The following is a 19,792-nucleotide window of genomic DNA, read 5'->3' as shown; positions in this document are numbered from 1 at the left end:
TGTTATAAACAGTTATGTTTCACAAATGTTGGATTCCCAGAAGCGGTTGTGCAACACAGGACTAGCTGTTTGAAGACAAAATTTGTCTGATTTTCCTAAAGCAATCGGTCACATCACGGTCAGGAAAATCCATGTCCAGCCCAATCCGAGGCTTATAAAATGTCTCTAGCTGGGTGAAGACCTGATGTATCTAAACTGAGCATCTGAAAGGTAAGAGTAAACTAACCTCTATCTTCATTCTGCACTCTCATCTGTCTATCCAAATGAGAGTGCAGATTTTACACTTTTAGTATTTGTGGCATGGTTAATATTACATTTGCTAACTTGTATATGTTTATATGTTCAGCTCTGTAAACATGAAGCTTATTCTTGCTGTGCTGGTGCTGGTTTTGCTGGTTGAGACTCAAGCGCAATGGTACCGCTATCCAGGACAAGCTGTTCGAGGTCACTATTTTTTTCTTTTTACCTGCGTTTACTCTGAACTCATGCACTGAAGTCAGTTCATAGGCAGATTTGAACCACTTTCACTGTGTTTTGTAGGTTCACAGGACATGTTGCGTGCTTACCAGGATATGAGGAAGGCCAACTGGAAAAACTCAGACAAGTATTTCCATGCACGAGGGAACTATGATGCTGCAAAAAGGGGCCCCGGAGGCAAATGGGCAGCCAGAGTGATCAGGTATGTCATCTGTGGCAGATTTAACATAAATTTATTTTCAGAAGTTAATTTGAGCACCTAAACTGAGCAAGAATGATTACTTCATTGCACTTTAATGCAACAGCAGATCAAATGTGCTATTATGGATGTTTAAATGCTTTTGGGGATCGTAATATATATTTTAAGTGAATTAAAATTGCATGAAATCACCAGTAAATCTGATGTGTGCAGTGATGCAAGAGAGGCTGTGCAGGGACTCTCTCGCCGCGGTAATTCTGATGCTGCAGCTGACCAGGCCGCTAATCGCTGGGGGCGTAACGGTGGTGACCCCAACCGCTACAGACCCAAAGGACTTCCCAAAAAGTACTGAAAAGAAGACCACCATCAGTGCAGCAGAAACTGAATGAAATCATTTTTACTGTAAAACGGCTTGATTCAATTTAGCAGAAAACCATTTGACTCATAAAACTTTTTCTTTATTTGCATCTTAACAGTTATCCTTATTAAATCTGCATATATGACATGAATTTGAGCATAATTTTGTCTATGTAACGCGCTCTTGTGTCTGAATAAAGAAATTAACTCCGTTCGTCATTGTGCCTGATTTCATTCAATCATTGTTTATGTTGAAGCGCCTCCAGCTGGTCACTCAGGATCATTGTCTTTATCTGCCCACATCTATGTTAGAAAATTTTGTCTTTTTTTTTTTTACACATTTATTTTAGTGTTTAGCTTTTTCACAGAACAAACAAGACAACGACAAATAAAATAAAAATAAAAAATACGATAAGAAATTATTAATTAAAATGCAATAACCTATGACAGAACAACAGAACACAGAGGGACAAATGCATATAAAGGCTAATTATAGGTTAACTGGTCAGGTATTGCATATGCAGAATGCAAATTCACAAATGTTATGAAGTCACTTAGTTCTGTAAATGTACATTGAAATAAAATGATGACAATTATACACTGTAAAAAAAATAGAAAATAAATAAAAAAATAATAAGAATTATCCTGCATTATCCTGACGTATTGGCTGTCAAATAATCCTTTAGGCACCATCTTAAATACATTATCAATGAATTCTGTTCACACTACATTATTAATAACTCGTCATCATCATGGGTCATTGGCTATACGTGCATTACATCAATTACATTCAAATATTCTAAAATCTGGCCCCACTTTTTGTCAAATACAGTGTTTCCCACACATAGACGAATCTGTGGCGGTGCGCCACAAATTAAATTCTGACCGCCACAGATTCAACATCGACCAAAAAAAAAAAAATCAATACCGACCGTCACATATTGCGTTTTGTTATTATTTTGTACGTTATTTAAAACACGCAGCGAATTCGTTCAACTGCATTTCCATAGTTTATTCAGGTCACTCTTTATTTATGTTGGACCGCCTCCAGCTGGTCATTCAAGCACATCAAGAACACTGTATTTACACTGATCCACAACCAGTTTTTTCACAGTTTTTTTTTCACAATCGTTTTTTGCACTAATAACAGAACCTTTATGTAATTTTTCAAAACTCAAAACACTAATTATTTGTAACACAGGCTGTCCAGTGTTCAAAACTTTGCATATTTCGTTCATATCTTTAAAGAAGCCTTGCATTTGCAGAAGCATTGTTTCAAAAAACAAATGTATTATGAAATATCATTACTTTAGATCACCCAATCACAAAATACCCATAGTTTCACTGTGTATTTGTTAGTACAATCATTAAATAGAGTTGTACAAAATATGTGATTCAGGTTTCATTATTTTAGACTAGAGTACAGACACAGTGGTATCGTTGAAATACTGTAATGTGGAATTTACTGATGAAATAAAATCATAGCATAGGTTTCCAAAGGAAAAAATTAGATTTAAAAAACAATACAGTATACTGAATACTGAAGTGTTCCTCACTGAAGTTTTTTCCTAGGCTGGTTTGTCTGGTTTTAGCTGGTCAGCAGGCTGGTTTTAGAGGGGTTTTGGCCACTTTTCCAGCCTGACCTGCTAAGATCAGCCAACCAGCCTAGGCTGGTTTTAGGTGTGTTTTTTTCAGCAGGGACTGCACTATGCATCTATGTTTCCATCAACCTGGTTTTGCTTTTTGCATACAGTTATGTTGAATATGAAAATGGGTTCTGTAAAAAAGGTACATGGGACCAAAGAAACCATATCTGATAAAGAATGAAATATAACATCCATAGATAGTATGGAGTCCATCTGGGTCATATTCTGTGGTAACTGGTGTCAAATGATTTATCCTGAACCTGTCACAATCAACTCAGAAGTAATGTGTGAGTTGCATTTTGAAATAGTAATACTTTGATGTTAAGTTGTGTCATTTTGAACTGGTTTCAATGAACAAATGATCTTTGGCTTATATGTATTGTATCCAAGCATTTGAAAAAAGTGTTAAGTGTTTTGAAAAATTAGCATTTTGATCATTGGTTGTGAATTATGTGTCTAGAGTTTTGAAAAAATGTCATGAAGGTTCTGTTATTAGTGCAAAAGCGACTGTAAAAAACTGTAAGAAAAAGAGATTTGTTTTATTTTCTATATTTAAATATATTCCCACCTTGCTGTGTTACTTGATGATATTGTGTTTGATGTGGTTGCACACTCAAACTTAAGTCAGTAAAAGTCTTTAAATAAAATGCTTTTCCCTAAGTATCTAAGTAAAAGTGAAAGTAAAAGTGAGAGTGGTAAGACTACACACACACTGTTGGCGAGTGTTGGCTATCTGGAATTTCCATGCCTGGGATGATTCAGCACTCAAGAACAAACAGTTCTTCACACTGCAAGAACAAGATGTTTTACCATTTGGGAGAACAAACATGACTGAATAATAACTATATAATATTTTTAGACTGTCAACAAAACAAATATAAGGAAGTCAGCATTACTATGTGGTGAAATAGAAAATACTTTAACCTCTATTGAACTTTCTATTCGTTCAAAAATCTCTTTTTTCTTTTGTATGAGAGTTCTTATTTGGGAAGACGTCTTTTGTGCAATATTCCCACTTTCTTTCCTGTTTTTTTGTAACCGGAAACTAAAAATCTGAGTTGTTATGTGCTTGAGAGTGCAAGAGTCTGAATATGCAGCTATTCACTGCTGGAAACTAAACACCTGAGTTGTTATGTGCTCAAGTGTATGAATTTGCAGCTATTCATTGATTAATTCTCTGTCTCAAAGTTTATTGTCTAAAAATCCAAAGTCCAGACAAATCTGAGCCTTATAAAATGTCTGGGTGAAGACCTGATGTGTCTGCACTGAGAGACTGACTAAACAAACCTCTTAATGCAAACATGTTAAGTTTTAGATGGTTCATCTAGTTGGAGCCTTATCTGTCTATGTACGGATATCATATGGAAAAACCTCATGGAACTTTCATTATTTGTGGCATGGTTAACATTGCCATTTGCTAACTTGTATATTTTTATATGTTCAGATCTGCAATCATGAAGCTTATTCTTGCTGTGCTGGTTCTGGTTTTGCTGGTTGAGACCCAAGCACAATGGTACAACTTTCCAGGACAAGCCGTTGGAGGTCACCCTTTTTTTTTTTATCTGCATTTACTCTCAGTTGCACCAGTTCATAGGCAGATTTGAACCACCTTTACTGTGTTTTATAGGAGCAAAGGACATGTTGCGTGCTTACCAGGATATGAGGGAGGCCAACTGGAAAAACTCAGACAAATATTTCCATGCACGCGGGAACTATGATGCTGCACAAAGGGGCCCCCGGAGGCAAATGGGCAGCCAGAGTGATCAGGTATGTCATCTGTGGCAGATTTAACATGATTTTATTCCTTAAGTTCATCTGAGCAACTAAACTGAGCACTTAAAGCATGAATGATTGATCCCTCACACTATATAATGCAGCCAACAGCAGCTCATGGATGTTAAACTTTTTGCAGGGATTTTGCTTTGTAATATTATTATCTAATGTTAATGTTAGTGCATGAAAATGGCATTAAATCACTGTTCTGATATCTGCAGTGATGCGAGAGAAGCTGTGCAGGGATTCGGTAATTCGGGCCACGTTAATGCGGATTCTGCAGCTGACCAGGAAGCCAATCGCTGGGGGCGTAACGGTGGTGACCCCAACCGCTACAGACCAGAAGGGCTTCCTGAAAAGTACTGAGAAGAAGACCACCATCAGTGCAACAGAAAATGAATGAAATCATTTTTACTGTATAACTGCTTGATGCAGTTTTGCATAAAACCGTTTCATTTTTGTTTTAACAGTTATCTTTATTGAATCTGCATTGATGACATCAAAATTGAATTCTTTAAGATTTTGCTTCATTTAGTAGGCTATATGTAACACGCTGGTGTCTGAATAAAGCAAGCAACTTCATTCGTCATTTGTGTGTCTGTTTTCATTAAATCACTCATTGTTTATGTAGAAGCACCTCCACCTCAAGCACATTGTCTTCTAGATCTGAAATTATTACATCAAAATATAATATTTCATGTTAAGCTCAATTGATTTACATTAGAGGAATAAATTAAGAATACAAAAAACATACAACACATATATACAAAAATTAACCAGATGTGTTCTCCCCAATCTGACTTTGTGGCAAAATTTTGCATCTTGCATCTACATTAATATTAGTCTGTTTCTTTCTAATTCCGAGGTCACTGTAGGCACCAGATCCAGTCCGTATCCAGATCAGATGGTCACAGCAGTCCCCCGGATCCAGTCCGTACCAAGAGCATATGGTGGATCAGCACCTACAGCCGAATGTCAACTAGATGAACCCCAGAGATCATTTTATATGATTAATTTTTGTGTTTGTTTTGTTTAATTTAAGTTTTATTTTATTTCAATTAACAAACATTTAAAATGATTTTAGTTTAGTTTTAGTTTGACACAATGTTATAAAAATAGAAACATTCATGTTTCACAAATGCTGGTGCTTCCAGAAACAGTTATGCAACACAGGACTAGCTGTTTCAGGACCAAACTCTCACATTTTCTCCTGCAATCTGGGAAAATCCATGTCCAGCCCATTCCGAGCCTTATAAAATGTCTCTAGCTGGGTGAAGACCTGATATTTCTGCATCGAGCAAACCTGAGAGGTAAGAGAATGACTAAACAAACCTTTTTATGCAAACATGTTAAGTTTTAGATGGTTCATCTAGTTGGAGCCTTATCTGTCTATGTATTATATGGAAAAATCCTTATGGAACTTTCATTATTTATGGCATGGCTTTGCCATTTTCTAACTTGTATATTTTTATATGTTCAGATCTGCAATCATGAAGCTTATTCTTGCTGTGCTGGTTCTGGTTTTGCTGGATGAGACCCAAGCACAATGGTACAAATTTCCAGGACAAGCCGTTGGAGGTCACTCAGTTATTCATTTTTTTTTAAATCTGCATTTACTCTTAAGACTTGCACTCAATTGTGCCAGTTCATAGGCAGATTTGAACCAAATTCACTGTGTTTTGTAGGTGCAAAGGACATGAGGCGTGCTTACCAGGATATGAAGGAGGCCAACTGGAAAAACTCAGACAAGTATTTCCATGCACGCGGGAACTATGATGCTGCACAAAGGGGCCCCGGTGGCAAATGGGCAGCTGAAGTGATCAGGTTTGTCATCTGTGTTAGATTTAACATTTTATTCCTCATAAGTTCATCTGAGCACATAAACTGAGCATTTAAAGCAAGAATGATTGCTCCCTCGCACTAAATAATGCAACAGCAGCTAACTGTCCTATTATGGATGTTTACATTTTTTGGAGGAATTTTAATTGTAATATTGTTATCTAATGTATGCATGAAAATTGCATTAAATCACTGTTCTGATGTATGCAGTAATGCAAGAGAGGCTGTGCAGGGACTCTCTCGACACGGTAATTCTGATGCTGCAGCTGACCAGGAAGCCAATCGCTGGGGGCGTAACGGTGGTGACCCCAACCGCTACAGACCCAAAGGACTTCCTGAAAAGTACTGAAAAGAAGAGCACCGTCAATGCGACAGAAACTGAATGAAATAATTTTTACTGTAAAACTGCTTGATTCACTTTTGCATAAAACCAGAGTTGTCTTTATTAAGTCTGAATTTATGACATCAAAAAAATGCAGTCTTTAAAATTTAGCATCATTCAGTCGATGTAACACGCTCTGGTGTCTGAATAAAGCAAGCAACTTCATTCATCTTTTGTGTATGTTTTCAATGAATCACTCATTGTTTATGTCGAAGCACCTCCACCTCAAGCACATTGTCTTTATCTGCCAACTTGTTTGTCAGAAACTTTTATGTTCAATTGATTTACATTAGAGGAATCAATTAAGAACAAGAAAAACATACAACGCATTTTTTAAACGTTAGATTTTACAAACACATGAAATGTTTCATTTTGCAAAATGTCTTTATTGTCTACTTTTTTAATATATTCCCACCATGCAGCAGTCCTATGTTGTTTGATGCAGTTGTGTCTGATGCAAAAGTTAAAAAAAAATGTTTTTATGTAAGTGAAAGTGAGAGTGGTACACACAAAAACAGACAGTTTTGCAAGTGTTGGCTACAGGCAACTGGAATTTCCATGTCTGGGATATTTTCAGCGTTCACACTGCAAGACCAAGCTGTTTTACTTTAATCCAAAACAACTGTAATGTTCTTTGTGCTTGCCAAGATGAACATAGTTCTTTAAATAAATCTACATGTTTTGGTATGGTGAAAAAAATTGCATTTCATCATGAGTACTGCTTTGTTACACTATATAATATTCAGTGCCTTTATTTTTTCACATTTTGTTATGTTGCTGCCTTATGTTTAACTGTTTAAAATAACTTTTAAAACATGAATGTACACTCTACACCATAGTGGCAAAGCAAAAAAAACATATTTGCAAATTGTATCAAAATTAAAAACCCAAATGACTCCATTGCATAATTATTTATACCCTTATCTGGGACAGTTCAAATTTAGCTCAGGAGAAATAATATTGCTTGTTGATGTTACTACACTTCGAGTGAAGTTTAAAAGGCACTCACATCTTAATAAAAGGTCTAACAGCTGAAAATGCATTTCAGAGCAAAAGTCAAGTCAAAAAAAAAAAAATCTGCCTGCAGAGCTCAGAGACAGGACTGGTGTCAAACCACACATCTGGGGAACTTTTAAAAAAACATTCTGCTGCATTGAAGATTCACAGAAGCATGTATTCTCTGTTACCTTTAATGCAAGAAGCTGGAAACAACCATGACTCATCCTAGAGCTGGCCTCTTGGCCAAACTGAGCAATTAATACAGAAGGGCCTTCAATTGATGGTCACTCTAGTTGAGCTCCATGATCATATATGCAGATGGGAGAAACTTACCGAAGGACAAACATCAGTGCCGATTATGGCAGTATAGCAAACTCAATCCTTTCCTCAGTGAAGACTAGGGGTGTGAACCTACAGTGGTCTTACGGTTCGGTTCGATTACGATTATCATGTCATCGATTCGGTTCAATACAATATCTCGATGCATCACGATGCATTGACGATGCACTGCATACTCATTTTTAAATTTTACTTCAAATATATACAATTGTGTTAATAAATACAAACAGTCAGATATATGAACTGAAACTTTAATCTTACCTCCTCAAAGAAAACACACTTCTTGAGTGTATCAAACAAAACTAAAGTCTCGGCACAGATGACTACAGCAACATTTAGAATAAATACACAAAAGTAAATACCTGGGCTTTGGTTTCGTTGTAGCGTTTGTAATGGATGAAAATGTTGTGGCTCCTTTAAGAGCAGAGTTCCGTTCTGTGCACAGTCTGCAGCTGTATGCCATGAGTTCCGCATGTGTGCGGTTGCGATGGTTTTACTTCTAATTTCTGTTGCTCATTTAAGTTGTCTTCTTAATAAGTAACACTGTTGCCAGGAGAATCGGCGCGTTACAAGTTCCGGCATAATTTTTCTGAAAAGTGTCAGCGTGAGGGAAGCTTATATCGCGGCTCCAGTGTATTTAACAGGTGGCCGGGGTTTTCCACCACAGAAAAGGGCCGTATATCTTTTGCTATAAAAGCTGCCGCTATAGTCATTTTAAACGCGAAAAACTAAACCAAATACGATTTCAACCGAGAGGTACCGCTCAGATCTTATTTAATTGAAACGAGGGAACGAATAGAGTCCTGCACGAGCCCAGCCTGAGACTCTCAGACCCGAGCCCCGTCCTTGTCCGACAATTTATCAGAAGAGTTCGTGCAGTAATTAAAATAGTTCAGTTTTGGATTCTAATGGCAAAGTGGCTAGTTTTTCGTTTTGTTTCCTTTTTAAGTTAATTTAGAAATATGTTTGGAACATTTTATGTTTGTTAAATTCAAGCTTTAACCTAACCTAACCTAACGAACAAGCGGCCAGCTGCAATGAGTTGAGCATGTTTGATAAATTTAGCCTTCTCAAATCAACACGACTTGAATTAAATAAAATCCATAGACATAAAACACTTGATGCATTTCAGAATATTAATTTAAACATTTAATCTAGATAAATGTGCGCTGTTAGACGAATATCCAATCGTTTGTGTGGAGAGTGAAAGCGGGTTTTGCAGCTGACATGGAAGCTCAAACGCGATCACTTGCATTTTTTCTTAATAACAGTGGAAACCTAAAATACACAATTTTTGTTGATAAAGGTAAGAGTTCTACATCCTTCAAAACTGCAAAAGGTCTACTATTATTTATGTGCGCTCACAATATCAACAAATCGTTATATTTGTGTAAAACGGCGCTGAGCCAGATAGACGCGCTAGGTGCTTTTAGCCAGTCTTTTCAACCAAATAAAAATAATGTTTCAGTCTTTTAAACGAATTACTAACAAAAAAATAAAGACATTTGTTAAATACACACTGATGTTTGTTAGTTCGTTAAATGCACTGGTGTGTAAAGAAAGTGGCAATAATCCTTTCAGTTAAAATCTGAAGACTTATTTCATTCATGTGGAGTACTCAACCTCATTAGCCCAACCCCCTCCCTCCCGGAAAATCATACAAGGCCCCTGGGTCTGGAGTCCGTTATAATCGGTTATGGTCTATTACTGAACCGATACCGAACCGTCCTTGTCTGCATCGCGATGCATCGAAAAAACGATTAATTTTGACACCCCTAGTGAAGACACATGAAAACACACTTGGAATTTTCAAAAAAGCACCTAGAGGGCCCTCAGACTGTGAGAAACAAGATTCTCTGGTCTGACGAACCTCTTTTCCAAGCATCATGTTTGAAGGAAACCAGGCACTGCTTATCACCTGCAGAGTACCATCCCAAAAGTAGAGTGTGGGAGTAGCAGCCTGGGGCTGTTTTTCAGCAGCAGGGATTGAGGGACTCGTCAGAATAGAAGGAAAGCTTAATGCACCAAAATATTGAGACATTCTTAATGAAAACCTAGTCCAGAGCTTTCAGAACTGGGCAGAAGGTTTACCTTCCAACAGGGCAATGACCCTATAAGCACACAGCAAGTGAGGCTTATAGACACTTCTGTGAATGTCCTGGAGTGGCCCAGCCACAGCCTGGGCTTGAACCGAATCAAACATTTCGGAAGAAACCTGAAAATGTCTGCCAGACCCCATCCAAGCTGACAGAGCTTGAAAGGTGAAGAGGTGAGAAGAATGGCAGATAATTGTCAAATGTTGATGTAAAAAAATCTTGTTGCATCATACCAAAAAAATACTTGAGGCTGTAGAGGTGCTTCAGCACTGAGTTAAGGGTTATGAACACTTGTGCATTTTTTATTCGTAATTAATTTATAAAGTTGTGTCAATTATGTTTTTGCTTTGTTATTATGGTGCATGGAGTGTAGACTGATGTGGGGGAAAAAAGTAATTTAAAACAGTTAAACATAAGGCAGCAACATAACAAAATGTAAACTTTTGCAAGGCACTGAAATATTGAAAAGAAATATTGAAAATTAAAATATTGACCCATAATCCTTATATCCTAACTTATTTGTATTAAATAACTTATATTTCAATATTATCTAAAATCTATTTTTAGGCCATAGCAGCAGGGAATGGTTGATTAAACTAACAAATTATGTTTTATGAATTATGAGTCCTGTAATGGGATAAGTGATAGGAGATTTTTTTGTTTGTTTGTTTGTTTGTTTGTTTGACAGAAATTAATATATTTTTTTCAGCAAGGATGCATTAAAATGATCAAAAGTGAGAGTGATTCTATGTTTGGGAAAAAGTATTTTGTGCAATATTCCACTTTTATTTCATTTTATTTATTTTCCATACCTGGAAACTAAACAAGTTATTGTGTTTGAGAATGCAAGAGTCCGAATTTTCAGCTATGATTTTCTATCTGACAAAACAATCTTCTCAGGTCATAACCCACTTCTCCATGTGACATTATCAGTCAGGTATAATGCAAATGTCAATGTGTTTGCAATAATTGTATGTTGTTGTGCCATCTTTTAAAAAAAGCTGGAATTTCCCTCTGCTTGATGACCTTTATTGGGATGATTCAGTGCAATTCAGAACTGAAAGTGACAACAGTGTAAGAAGTGAAACTGAAATTATTCACATGCATTTGAAATACCAGCTTAAGTCAGAAAATATATTAATAATGTGCATATTTAGTTGACTTAGCAAATTCATAAAATGCACCAATCAAAATATGTACTTTTTACAAGATATTATGGGAGGGATTTTATATCACCACCAACTGATTATTTTTTGTGTTTATTTTGTCTAAGTTTTATTTATTTCAAGTAACAAACATTTCAAATGGTTTTAGTTTAGTTTTAGTTTGACACAATGTTATAAAAATAGAAACATTCATGTTTCACAAATGCTGGTGTTTCCAGAAACAGTTACGTAACTCAGGACTAGCTGTTTCAGGACCAAAGTAGTCTCACATTTTCTTCTGCAATCTGGGAAAATCCATGTCCCGCCCAACCCGAGCCTTATAAAATGTCTCTAGCTGGGTGAAGACCTGATGTTTCTGCATCGAGCAAACCTCAGAGGTAAGATAATGACCAAACAAACCTCTTAATGCAAACATGTTAAGTTAAAGATGGTTAAGTTACAGCCTTGTATCATATGGAGAATGCTTAAACTATCATTATTTGTAGGGATGGGACAAAAAATCGATTCACCTAACTATCGCGATTTTTTTATTTACGATTTAAAAAAGGATTTTTTACACCAGAATCCATATTAATTCATACATAAAATACATTGCTTTATTTTAACACTTACTTATAAACGTGGACGAAAGTTACGTCTTTTATTTTAGCAGAGAGCGACGTGTTGTATCGGTTACATGATGTCACATCTCTTACCAGCAAACACAGCAAGAGATATACAGCCTGCACCATCACCAGGGCTGCAACGGATCGATGATGATCCGTGATCCGTACATACCAGCCCCCACGGTTCGGCACGCATATGATTCGCGGATTAACTGTTACATTTATAACCATCATAGAGTAAAGGTTTCTAATTTGCACATATTTTCTATTCCAGCTGCCTCACATACCAGAAGTGAGCACGCGCACAGAGAGAGAGAGAGAGAGAGAGAGAGAGAGAGAGAGAGAGAGACGCGATTCACACAGATTGAGCCCTTAACTTCTATTTGAACGGAAACGTACATACAAAGTAATGTCTAAATACCCGTTTTGGTATTCTGGTAAACACAGTCGGTCATGTCTTCAGTGAACCGAAACAGCTGAGATGAGAAAGAGACGAAGAGACGCGTGCCAGTATCAGTATAGACGGTTTCAACGGCAAACAACATAAACAAACGTTACTGCGCATGAGCGCTTTTGTGGCCCAAACTTAACTTCCGGTAGACATCCAAATAGAATCAATAACAACAGCTAAATTCTTCTAGAGTAGATTATTTTTTTAATAACAAGCGAAATATGTTGGCTGCGTAAATTAGACTGATTTATTAAAAATGCAAACTCATTACTTCCCAGTAGGAGGTGCTTTAAGCACGACAAACGAGGTTTCCCCGGTAATGGCTATAGACAAAGCAGCTCTTAATTTAAAAACGCTGCCTTATGCAGGATGAAATGAAAATGACATTTTCTAAAGACAGTCTTTCTTCAGAAATACAGTGATATAAAAACACCCACGCCTGGGTTTGATTTTTAAACGTGTAACTTATTACGTTTATTCAACGAAGTATATTAACAGATTAATTAATTAGTCTATTAATTCCAATTTCCAATTGGAAAATCAGTCGGTTTTTTTTATATCGTGGCAGGTCGCCACAAATAAATAAATGTTTGGGAAACACATACCACAGCACAATAACCTGAGACCAACTTCATTACTCATTATTAGCTGCGTTTGTAGCCTGCGACACGAACCAGACCATGCCAGACAGATAAACAAACAGAGACCGGAAGTTAACTTAGGTCCAGGCGCGTGCGCCCGATGAAACCGTGGTGCATTGGTGCGTGCATTTGGCCTTAAAGAGACAGCATCCTATAAAAACCTGCAGTTATTTTACAATCAAATATTCAGTTTGTTATAAACTGAAATAAAACAGGAAAAATGCTAAAATGTTTATTTTTTTTATTGTGTATATATTGTGTACTATTCACATTTTTCCACATGGTCTAGAGAGAAAGAAACAAAATCGCAACAAATTACAAAATCGAATCGCAATACTTGTAGAATCGGAATTCTTAAAAAAATCGCAATACATATCGTATCCGCACCCAAGTATCGGAATCTTATCGAATCGGGAGGTAGGTGTATCGTCCCATCCCTAATTATTTGTGGCAAATAATATTGCCATTTGCTAACTTGTATGTTTTTATACGTTCAGCTCTGTAATCATGAAGCTTATCCTTGCTGTGCTGGTGCTGGTTGTTCTGGTTGAGACCCAAGCGCAATGGTACAACTTTCCAGGACAAGCCTTTGATGGTCACTAATTTCTATTATTTATCTGCATTTACTCTGAAGTCATGCACTCAGTTGAGTCAGTTCGTAGGCAGATTATAACCACTTTCACTGTGTTTTGTAGGTGCAAAGGACATGTTGCAGGCTTATAATGATCTGAAGGAGGCCAACTGGATAAACTCAGACAAGTATTTCCATGCACGCGGGAACCATGATGCTGCAAATAGGGGCCCTGGAGGCAGATGGGCAGCTGAAGTGATCAGGTATGTCATCTGTGGCAGATTTAACATGATTTTATTCCATTTGAGTTTATTTGAGCACTTAAACTAAGCAAGAATGATTGAACCCTAACAATAATGCAGCCAACAGGAGCTCAGTGTACTATTATGGATGTTTACATTTTCCGCAGGGAATTTGATTTGTAATATTATTATCTAATGTTAATGTTGGCATTTTAAGTGCATGAAAATGGCATTAAATCACTGTTCTGATATGTGCAGTGATGCAAGAGAGGCTGCGCAGGCAGTGCAAGAGCGATTCAGTAAGGGATTGGCTGAGGGATTCCTTAAAGATTTCGGTAATTCAGGCCGCGGTAATGCGGATTCTGCAGCTGACCAGGAAGCCAATCGCTGGGGGCGTAACGGTGGTGACCCCAACCGCTACAGACCCAAAGGACTTCCTGAAAAGTACTGAAAAGAAGACCACCATCAGTGCAACAGAAACTGAATTAAATATGTTTTACTGTAAGACTGCTTGATTCAATTTGGCAGAAAGCCATTTCATTCATACCAGTTTTTTTATACCATTTAGCAATTATCTTAATTATATCTGTATATATGACATGAGTTTTCGAATAATTAAATCCATGTAACACGCTCCAGTGTCTGAATAAAGAAACTAACTCTAGCGCCTCCAGCTGGTCACTCAAGAACATTGTCCTTATTTGCCAACACCTTTGTCAGAAAATTTTGTCTTGACTGATTTGCATTTATTACATCAAAATACAGTCTTTGATGTTACATTAATTTGATTTACATTACAGGAATGAAATTAAACTTTTATTCTCATTTTTATCAAGAATATTGCTTGAACTGCATTTCAGAAAAAAATCAACTAAATTTATCTGATCACAATAAAAGTTTATATAAACTGATGCTTACTTCACTGTGACAATTCATCCTTCCAACACCACAACTAGATCTCGGTTTCTTCTGTTTTACTGTAGTTGTAGGTTGATAGGATTACATGATAACCTGAAATTGTAAGATCAAATTCTATCCAATATGTATGTAAACAACGTAAGTCATTTGTGTAAGGCTATGCATGTTTATGTTGGAGTGCCTCCAGCTGGTCACTCAAGCACATTGCCTTTATATGCCATTATATATTATTCAAGCACATCAAGAACACTGTCTTTACACTGATCCACAGTTTAATTATTAAATAGAAAACACGTTTAATTTTCTGAAATATTATTAGAATCTAAAATAACAGTTTTCTATTTTCAATTTACTTGAAAACATTTTTTTTCCCGTGAAGCAAAGCTGAATTTTCATCTTCATTACTCCAGTCTTCAGTGTCACATGATCCTTCAGAAATTATTCTAATATGCAAATTTATTATCAGTGCTGCTTAATATTTTTTGGGACCTGTGATACTTTTTTCCGGATTCTTTAAAAAATAAAAAGTGGAAAAAGAACAGCATTTATTTTAAATAGAAAGTTTGGTGTTAGTAATTTTTTTTAAAGAATACTTTCAGAAATACTTTCAGAAATTCATTCAGAAAGGAGGTGTTACGGATACAAAGTGATAGTAAATATTTAACAAAGAAAAAAAACAAAGAATCCTGAAAAAAGTATCACAGGTTCCAAAAAAAATATTATAAAATGAATAGTTCCGGTCCTTGATTCTGATTGGTTGAGCCGCGTTCTAAGCTGTTGTAAATTACTCTACAAACCTACACCTTTGTTTATGTTTGTGTGTTGCCCGCTAACCACTTTGCTGCAACCACTTATCTATAATAGATATAATTATGATCAGTGGCTGCAACCAGTTTCTCAGGAACTACATTGTTTGGCGGAAGAACACATTTTTTTCATATCATTACGTTTTATTTTGTGAAACCTTACTACGTATATAGAATAACTGTTTTATAAAAAAAAAAAAAAAAAGCAATAAGCCCCGTAAAGCCGTGGCTTCTTTTTGTGCCTAACAATGCCCCTTAGCTGTTACAAATTCACTGTAAAACATGGCTTCTTGACTTGAGGCTTGTTGCTTTATTTTCCAACACTGATAATAAATCAGCATATTAGAATGATTTCTGAAGGATCATGTGACACTGAAGACTGGAGTAACAACTGATTAGGAACTGAAAATTTAGTTTTGTGTCAAAGAAAAAAAAATTTTTTATTGTATATTATTGTAAATTAAAATAGGAAACCAGTATTAAAACGTGCAATATTATTACACAATATTAGTGTTTGTTTCTGTGTTTTTGATCAGATAAGAGCTGATATATGTAAGGGATAATCAACGGCTTGCCGTGCATTAAAGGATTCAAAATGCGCTTCGCGTCTGGCGGTTATTAGCCTCCACGTTGTGCATTTAAAATCCTTTAATACACGGCAAACCGTTGATTGTCCCTTACTTATTCCATGGAATGTCTGGATACTGGATTCTGATTGGCAGGCAGGTATGCAGTAAAACCGTTTATTACGCGGCTCTTTGGAATGCTTGATTCTGATTGGTCAGTTGAGACATTTGCAGGTTCGTTCTTTTCAGAGCCATATAAAAAGATTATTTTATATTATTTTATTATTTTTAAGATCTTTTTATATGGCTCTGGTTCTTTTTTCTTTTTTTTTCTCCGCTTCGCGTCGGGTCCTGATCACACTGTTGGGGCTTATTTCTGCGATAACTACCGGCTGCCTATACATTATCCCTTACTTAATGCACAGGTACTGGTAGTTCCAAGTCAGTTTAATCACCGTTCTATATTAATGCGCTGCTTTAATTGATGCACTCAAACGCAGAGAGAGAGAGAGAGAGAAAGGTCGGAGATTGCATATGATGCGCACATACATAAACTTCTTGTTAGCGCTTGCCAGCGATTCTTATTAAAATAGCCTAGATACTAGATCACTACATTATAAAAGTGACGCTGAATGAAACGAACTGTGATTGGTTGTTTGATATGTCGGTCAAACAGCCTTATGGGCGGGCCTTGGCCAATTAAAGCTGCCATGAATTCCAGACCTTCAGCCGTCGCTCATATCATTTCATGTTGAGCTTGTTATAACGTCATAGGTCACATGATAACGTCAACATGGCGGAACGCGTCCATACTCAACGAGCGTTCCATGGGCGTGACGTCTGAGGCTGAGACTAAGGCTGCGTCCGAAATCGCCTACTCAATGAGTAGGTACTTAATTTCAGTAAGTACTTACTTAACGAGCGCTTAAAGAGTACCTACTCAACAGCCAAATCTCGTTGAGTATGGACGCGTTCCGCCATGTTGACGTTATCATGTGACCTATGACGTTATAACAAGCTCAACATGAAATGATATGAGCGACGGCTGAAGGTCTGGAATTCATGGCAGCTTTAATTGGCCAAGGCCCGCCCATAAGGCTGTTTGACCGACATATCAAACAACCAATCACAGTTCGTTTCATTCAGCGTCACTTTTCGGGGCGTAGAAATGCCCCCACAACAACAGACTGGCATGCAACAAGTCAGTCATTGAAATAACCAGCATTGAAAGTTAACGAAGAAGAGGGAGAACAAGCAGTAAGTCAATAATTTGTTCGCGAACGTCGCAAATGTGTATAACAACAACGGCGTCTGCATAAGCAAAACGCCAAGTAAATCAGTCTGCACTTTGTTTCTCGGCGGACCGAAAATAAACACGACACTCGCGTGTTCCGGAAATCCGATCAAATTCAACTAATCAGATGACGACTTCGACATTCCTGAAGTGTTTCCAGTTAAGTGTACCATATGCATCAGACGTTAAGCCAACGTTCCATGGGCGTGACGTCTGAGGCTGAGACTAAGGCTGCGTCCGAAATCGCCTACTCAATGAGTAGGTACTTAATTTCAGTAAGTACTTACTTAACGAGCGCTTAAAGAGTACCTACTCAACAGCCAAATCTCGTTGAGTATGGACGCGTTCCGCCATGTTGACGTTATCATGTGACCTATGACGTTATAACAAGCTCAACATGAAATGATATGAGCGACGGATTTAATTCATCAATCTGTAAACATTTTGATGTTGATGAAATTTGCTTATTTTGGATTGATTGAAGTTTTTATATTTTTAACAATACTAAAATGACTAAAACCCCCAAATTTGTTGTCTTGAATATGTTAATGGGCAAAATTGTGCAAAACTAGCTTAGATCTGATTTGTTTTCCTTTTTCTTGCTGAATTTCTCTGTCCTTTCATCCCTGAAACTTAAAATAATAATAAATAAATAACAAAAACAAATGCAATTTTTAATTCATTGCGATTTTATGAATATTCAAATATATTTAATATTTTTTTTCTGTATCTAATCTTGTACTATGTACGCAAACCTATTATAGTTATGTTTTCTGTCATGATTGTTCTTTGTTAAAGATACTTAAGTCTTTCCCTGAGTTTGTATGGAATTATAAATTCTGCAGTAATAATAATACAAAAAATTGAGCGACAGCGACCCCTCATGACATCAGTAACACGACAACCCTACCTAGTACGCTTTCCTCCATGTTTGCAACATCTGCACAAAAGAGACGTCGATCAGTTGCTCAAAGATCTTACCTTTGGAGAAGACTGTTGATTTTACACTCGAAAAATTTAAGTATTCCGATTTAGAAATTAAAATAACTTGCTAGCCTACTCCAACTCGTACCAACAATAATAATGATAAATGCTGACTAATAATTAATGATATTTTTAGTTAAACAAGCATAATGTTGTTGTTGTTTTCAATGAAGTAATGAATAAATGCATACGCTTATGAAAATGTTATATTTTATTTACTGACAACATCAGGAAACATGAATAAATTAGTAAAATAATAAAAGTAACCATGAACATAAATAAATACACATGGAACAAAGCTTTATTAAACAAATTGGTCTTTTAGTCTTTTTCTACTGAGGATGAAGAGACCGCAGCAACATCTGGTCCAGATGAGGCAAAGGGCAGGTGGAGTGATGGAGGGTCTCATTTCCAGGATGCTGCTGTGGATTTCTCCTTTGTCACTGCACACACCAGTCTGCAGACATTTCAGATCATACAAAGATGCAAAAATATAATACAAAAGCTGTAATTTTTACAGCACAATGTCATTAGATCTCTGTATTGGAAGTTACAAAATGATCAATCTTTATATTAAGTTTCGGATTTTACTTTTCCCCACAAATGCTGCAGTCACCTTTCCTTTCAGGTCCTGCTCCACCACAAAAGATCTGCAACAAAGGCACAGAAATCAAGAATCTGAAAAGTTCTGTTATAGCTCTGTTTGAAATGAGTTTGAAGTTCAGTTAGGCCTACTATATGTACATGTGTTTATTTACATTACTTACATTAATGTAAAGCAGTGACAGTGAATTCTCATATAACGTCCATCACTCACTCAGATGTTTCGTGTTGTGTGGTGCTCTAGTCTAGAACATTTTTCTGTCATTTGTTAAATAGACATTTATTAAACGTCTTTAAAATGTATATGTTTTATGTAAATCCGCTTTTGAAGAGGTGCATGTGCTGCTACCTGAACCTTAATGTTCGCTATACGTCATAAAACATGTTTTAACAACGAAATCACAAATATATTATACTGTATAACACCTTTGCACCTTATGCAAATCAACAGTTTACGATAAAGTAGCTCAACAAATATGATTTTTAAGACAGGGAACCGTGTTTTGGTTGTAATACTCACATTTGTAAACACCCTCGTTGCGGTTCTCAATCACGTTCGATGATGACGTTTTGGCCTCCTGTGGACTGCTGGGATTGAAAAGTATCCACCGATGAAGGCTTCAGAATCTGGGCTGAAGCAGTAGGACATCCGGGGATTTCTCGCCTACTCTTTTATGAATACTGAGGTTTCGGACGTACTTATTTCTTCACGTACTCTTTTTTCCTACTATATAGTAGGTAAGTAGGCATATTCGGACGCACTTTAAGTAGACATACGCCCGAATCTCGTGAGAATTAGCGCATTCGCCTACTAATTCTCGCCTACTCTTTTATAAAT

The 19,792-nt window shown here is 36.7% G+C and overlaps 3 protein-coding genes and 1 pseudogene across 3 annotated transcripts; all 4 read left to right on the top strand.

Moving 5' to 3' along the window:
* The first annotated feature begins 343 nt into the window (after positions 1–343).
* LOC141332260 (serum amyloid A-5 protein-like) lies at positions 344–1,247 on the top strand. Its single transcript, XM_073837386.1, has 3 exons — positions 344–444; positions 541–679; positions 890–1,247. The coding sequence occupies exons 1-3, from the start codon at positions 357–359 to the stop codon at positions 1,026–1,028; spliced, it is 366 nt and encodes a 121-aa protein (XP_073693487.1). The 5' UTR covers positions 344–356; the 3' UTR covers positions 1,029–1,247.
* A 2,886-nt stretch (positions 1,248–4,133) lies between these two features.
* LOC141331395 (serum amyloid A-5 protein-like) lies at positions 4,134–4,962 on the top strand (annotated as a pseudogene).
* A 659-nt stretch (positions 4,963–5,621) lies between these two features.
* On the top strand, positions 5,622–6,842 carry LOC141331394 (serum amyloid A-5 protein-like). Its single transcript, XM_073836440.1, has 4 exons — positions 5,622–5,762; positions 5,933–6,030; positions 6,138–6,276; positions 6,502–6,842. Exons 2-4 carry the CDS (start codon positions 5,943–5,945, stop codon positions 6,638–6,640), a joined length of 366 nt encoding a protein of 121 aa, XP_073692541.1. The 5' UTR covers positions 5,622–5,762; positions 5,933–5,942; the 3' UTR covers positions 6,641–6,842.
* A 4,675-nt stretch (positions 6,843–11,517) lies between these two features.
* Positions 11,518–14,456, top strand: LOC141331393 (serum amyloid A-5 protein-like). Its single transcript, XM_073836439.1, has 4 exons — positions 11,518–11,650; positions 13,468–13,565; positions 13,666–13,804; positions 14,042–14,456. Exons 2-4 carry the CDS (start codon positions 13,478–13,480, stop codon positions 14,232–14,234), a joined length of 420 nt encoding a protein of 139 aa, XP_073692540.1. The 5' UTR covers positions 11,518–11,650; positions 13,468–13,477; the 3' UTR covers positions 14,235–14,456.
* The last annotated feature ends 5,336 nt before the right edge of the window (positions 14,457–19,792 follow it).

This window comes from Garra rufa, chromosome 3 (genome assembly GCF_049309525.1).
Source record: "Garra rufa chromosome 3, GarRuf1.0, whole genome shotgun sequence".
In the NCBI taxonomy this organism is placed as follows: Eukaryota; Metazoa; Chordata; class Actinopteri; order Cypriniformes; family Cyprinidae; genus Garra; species Garra rufa.
This window is presented reverse-complemented; position numbering and strand designations above follow the sequence as displayed.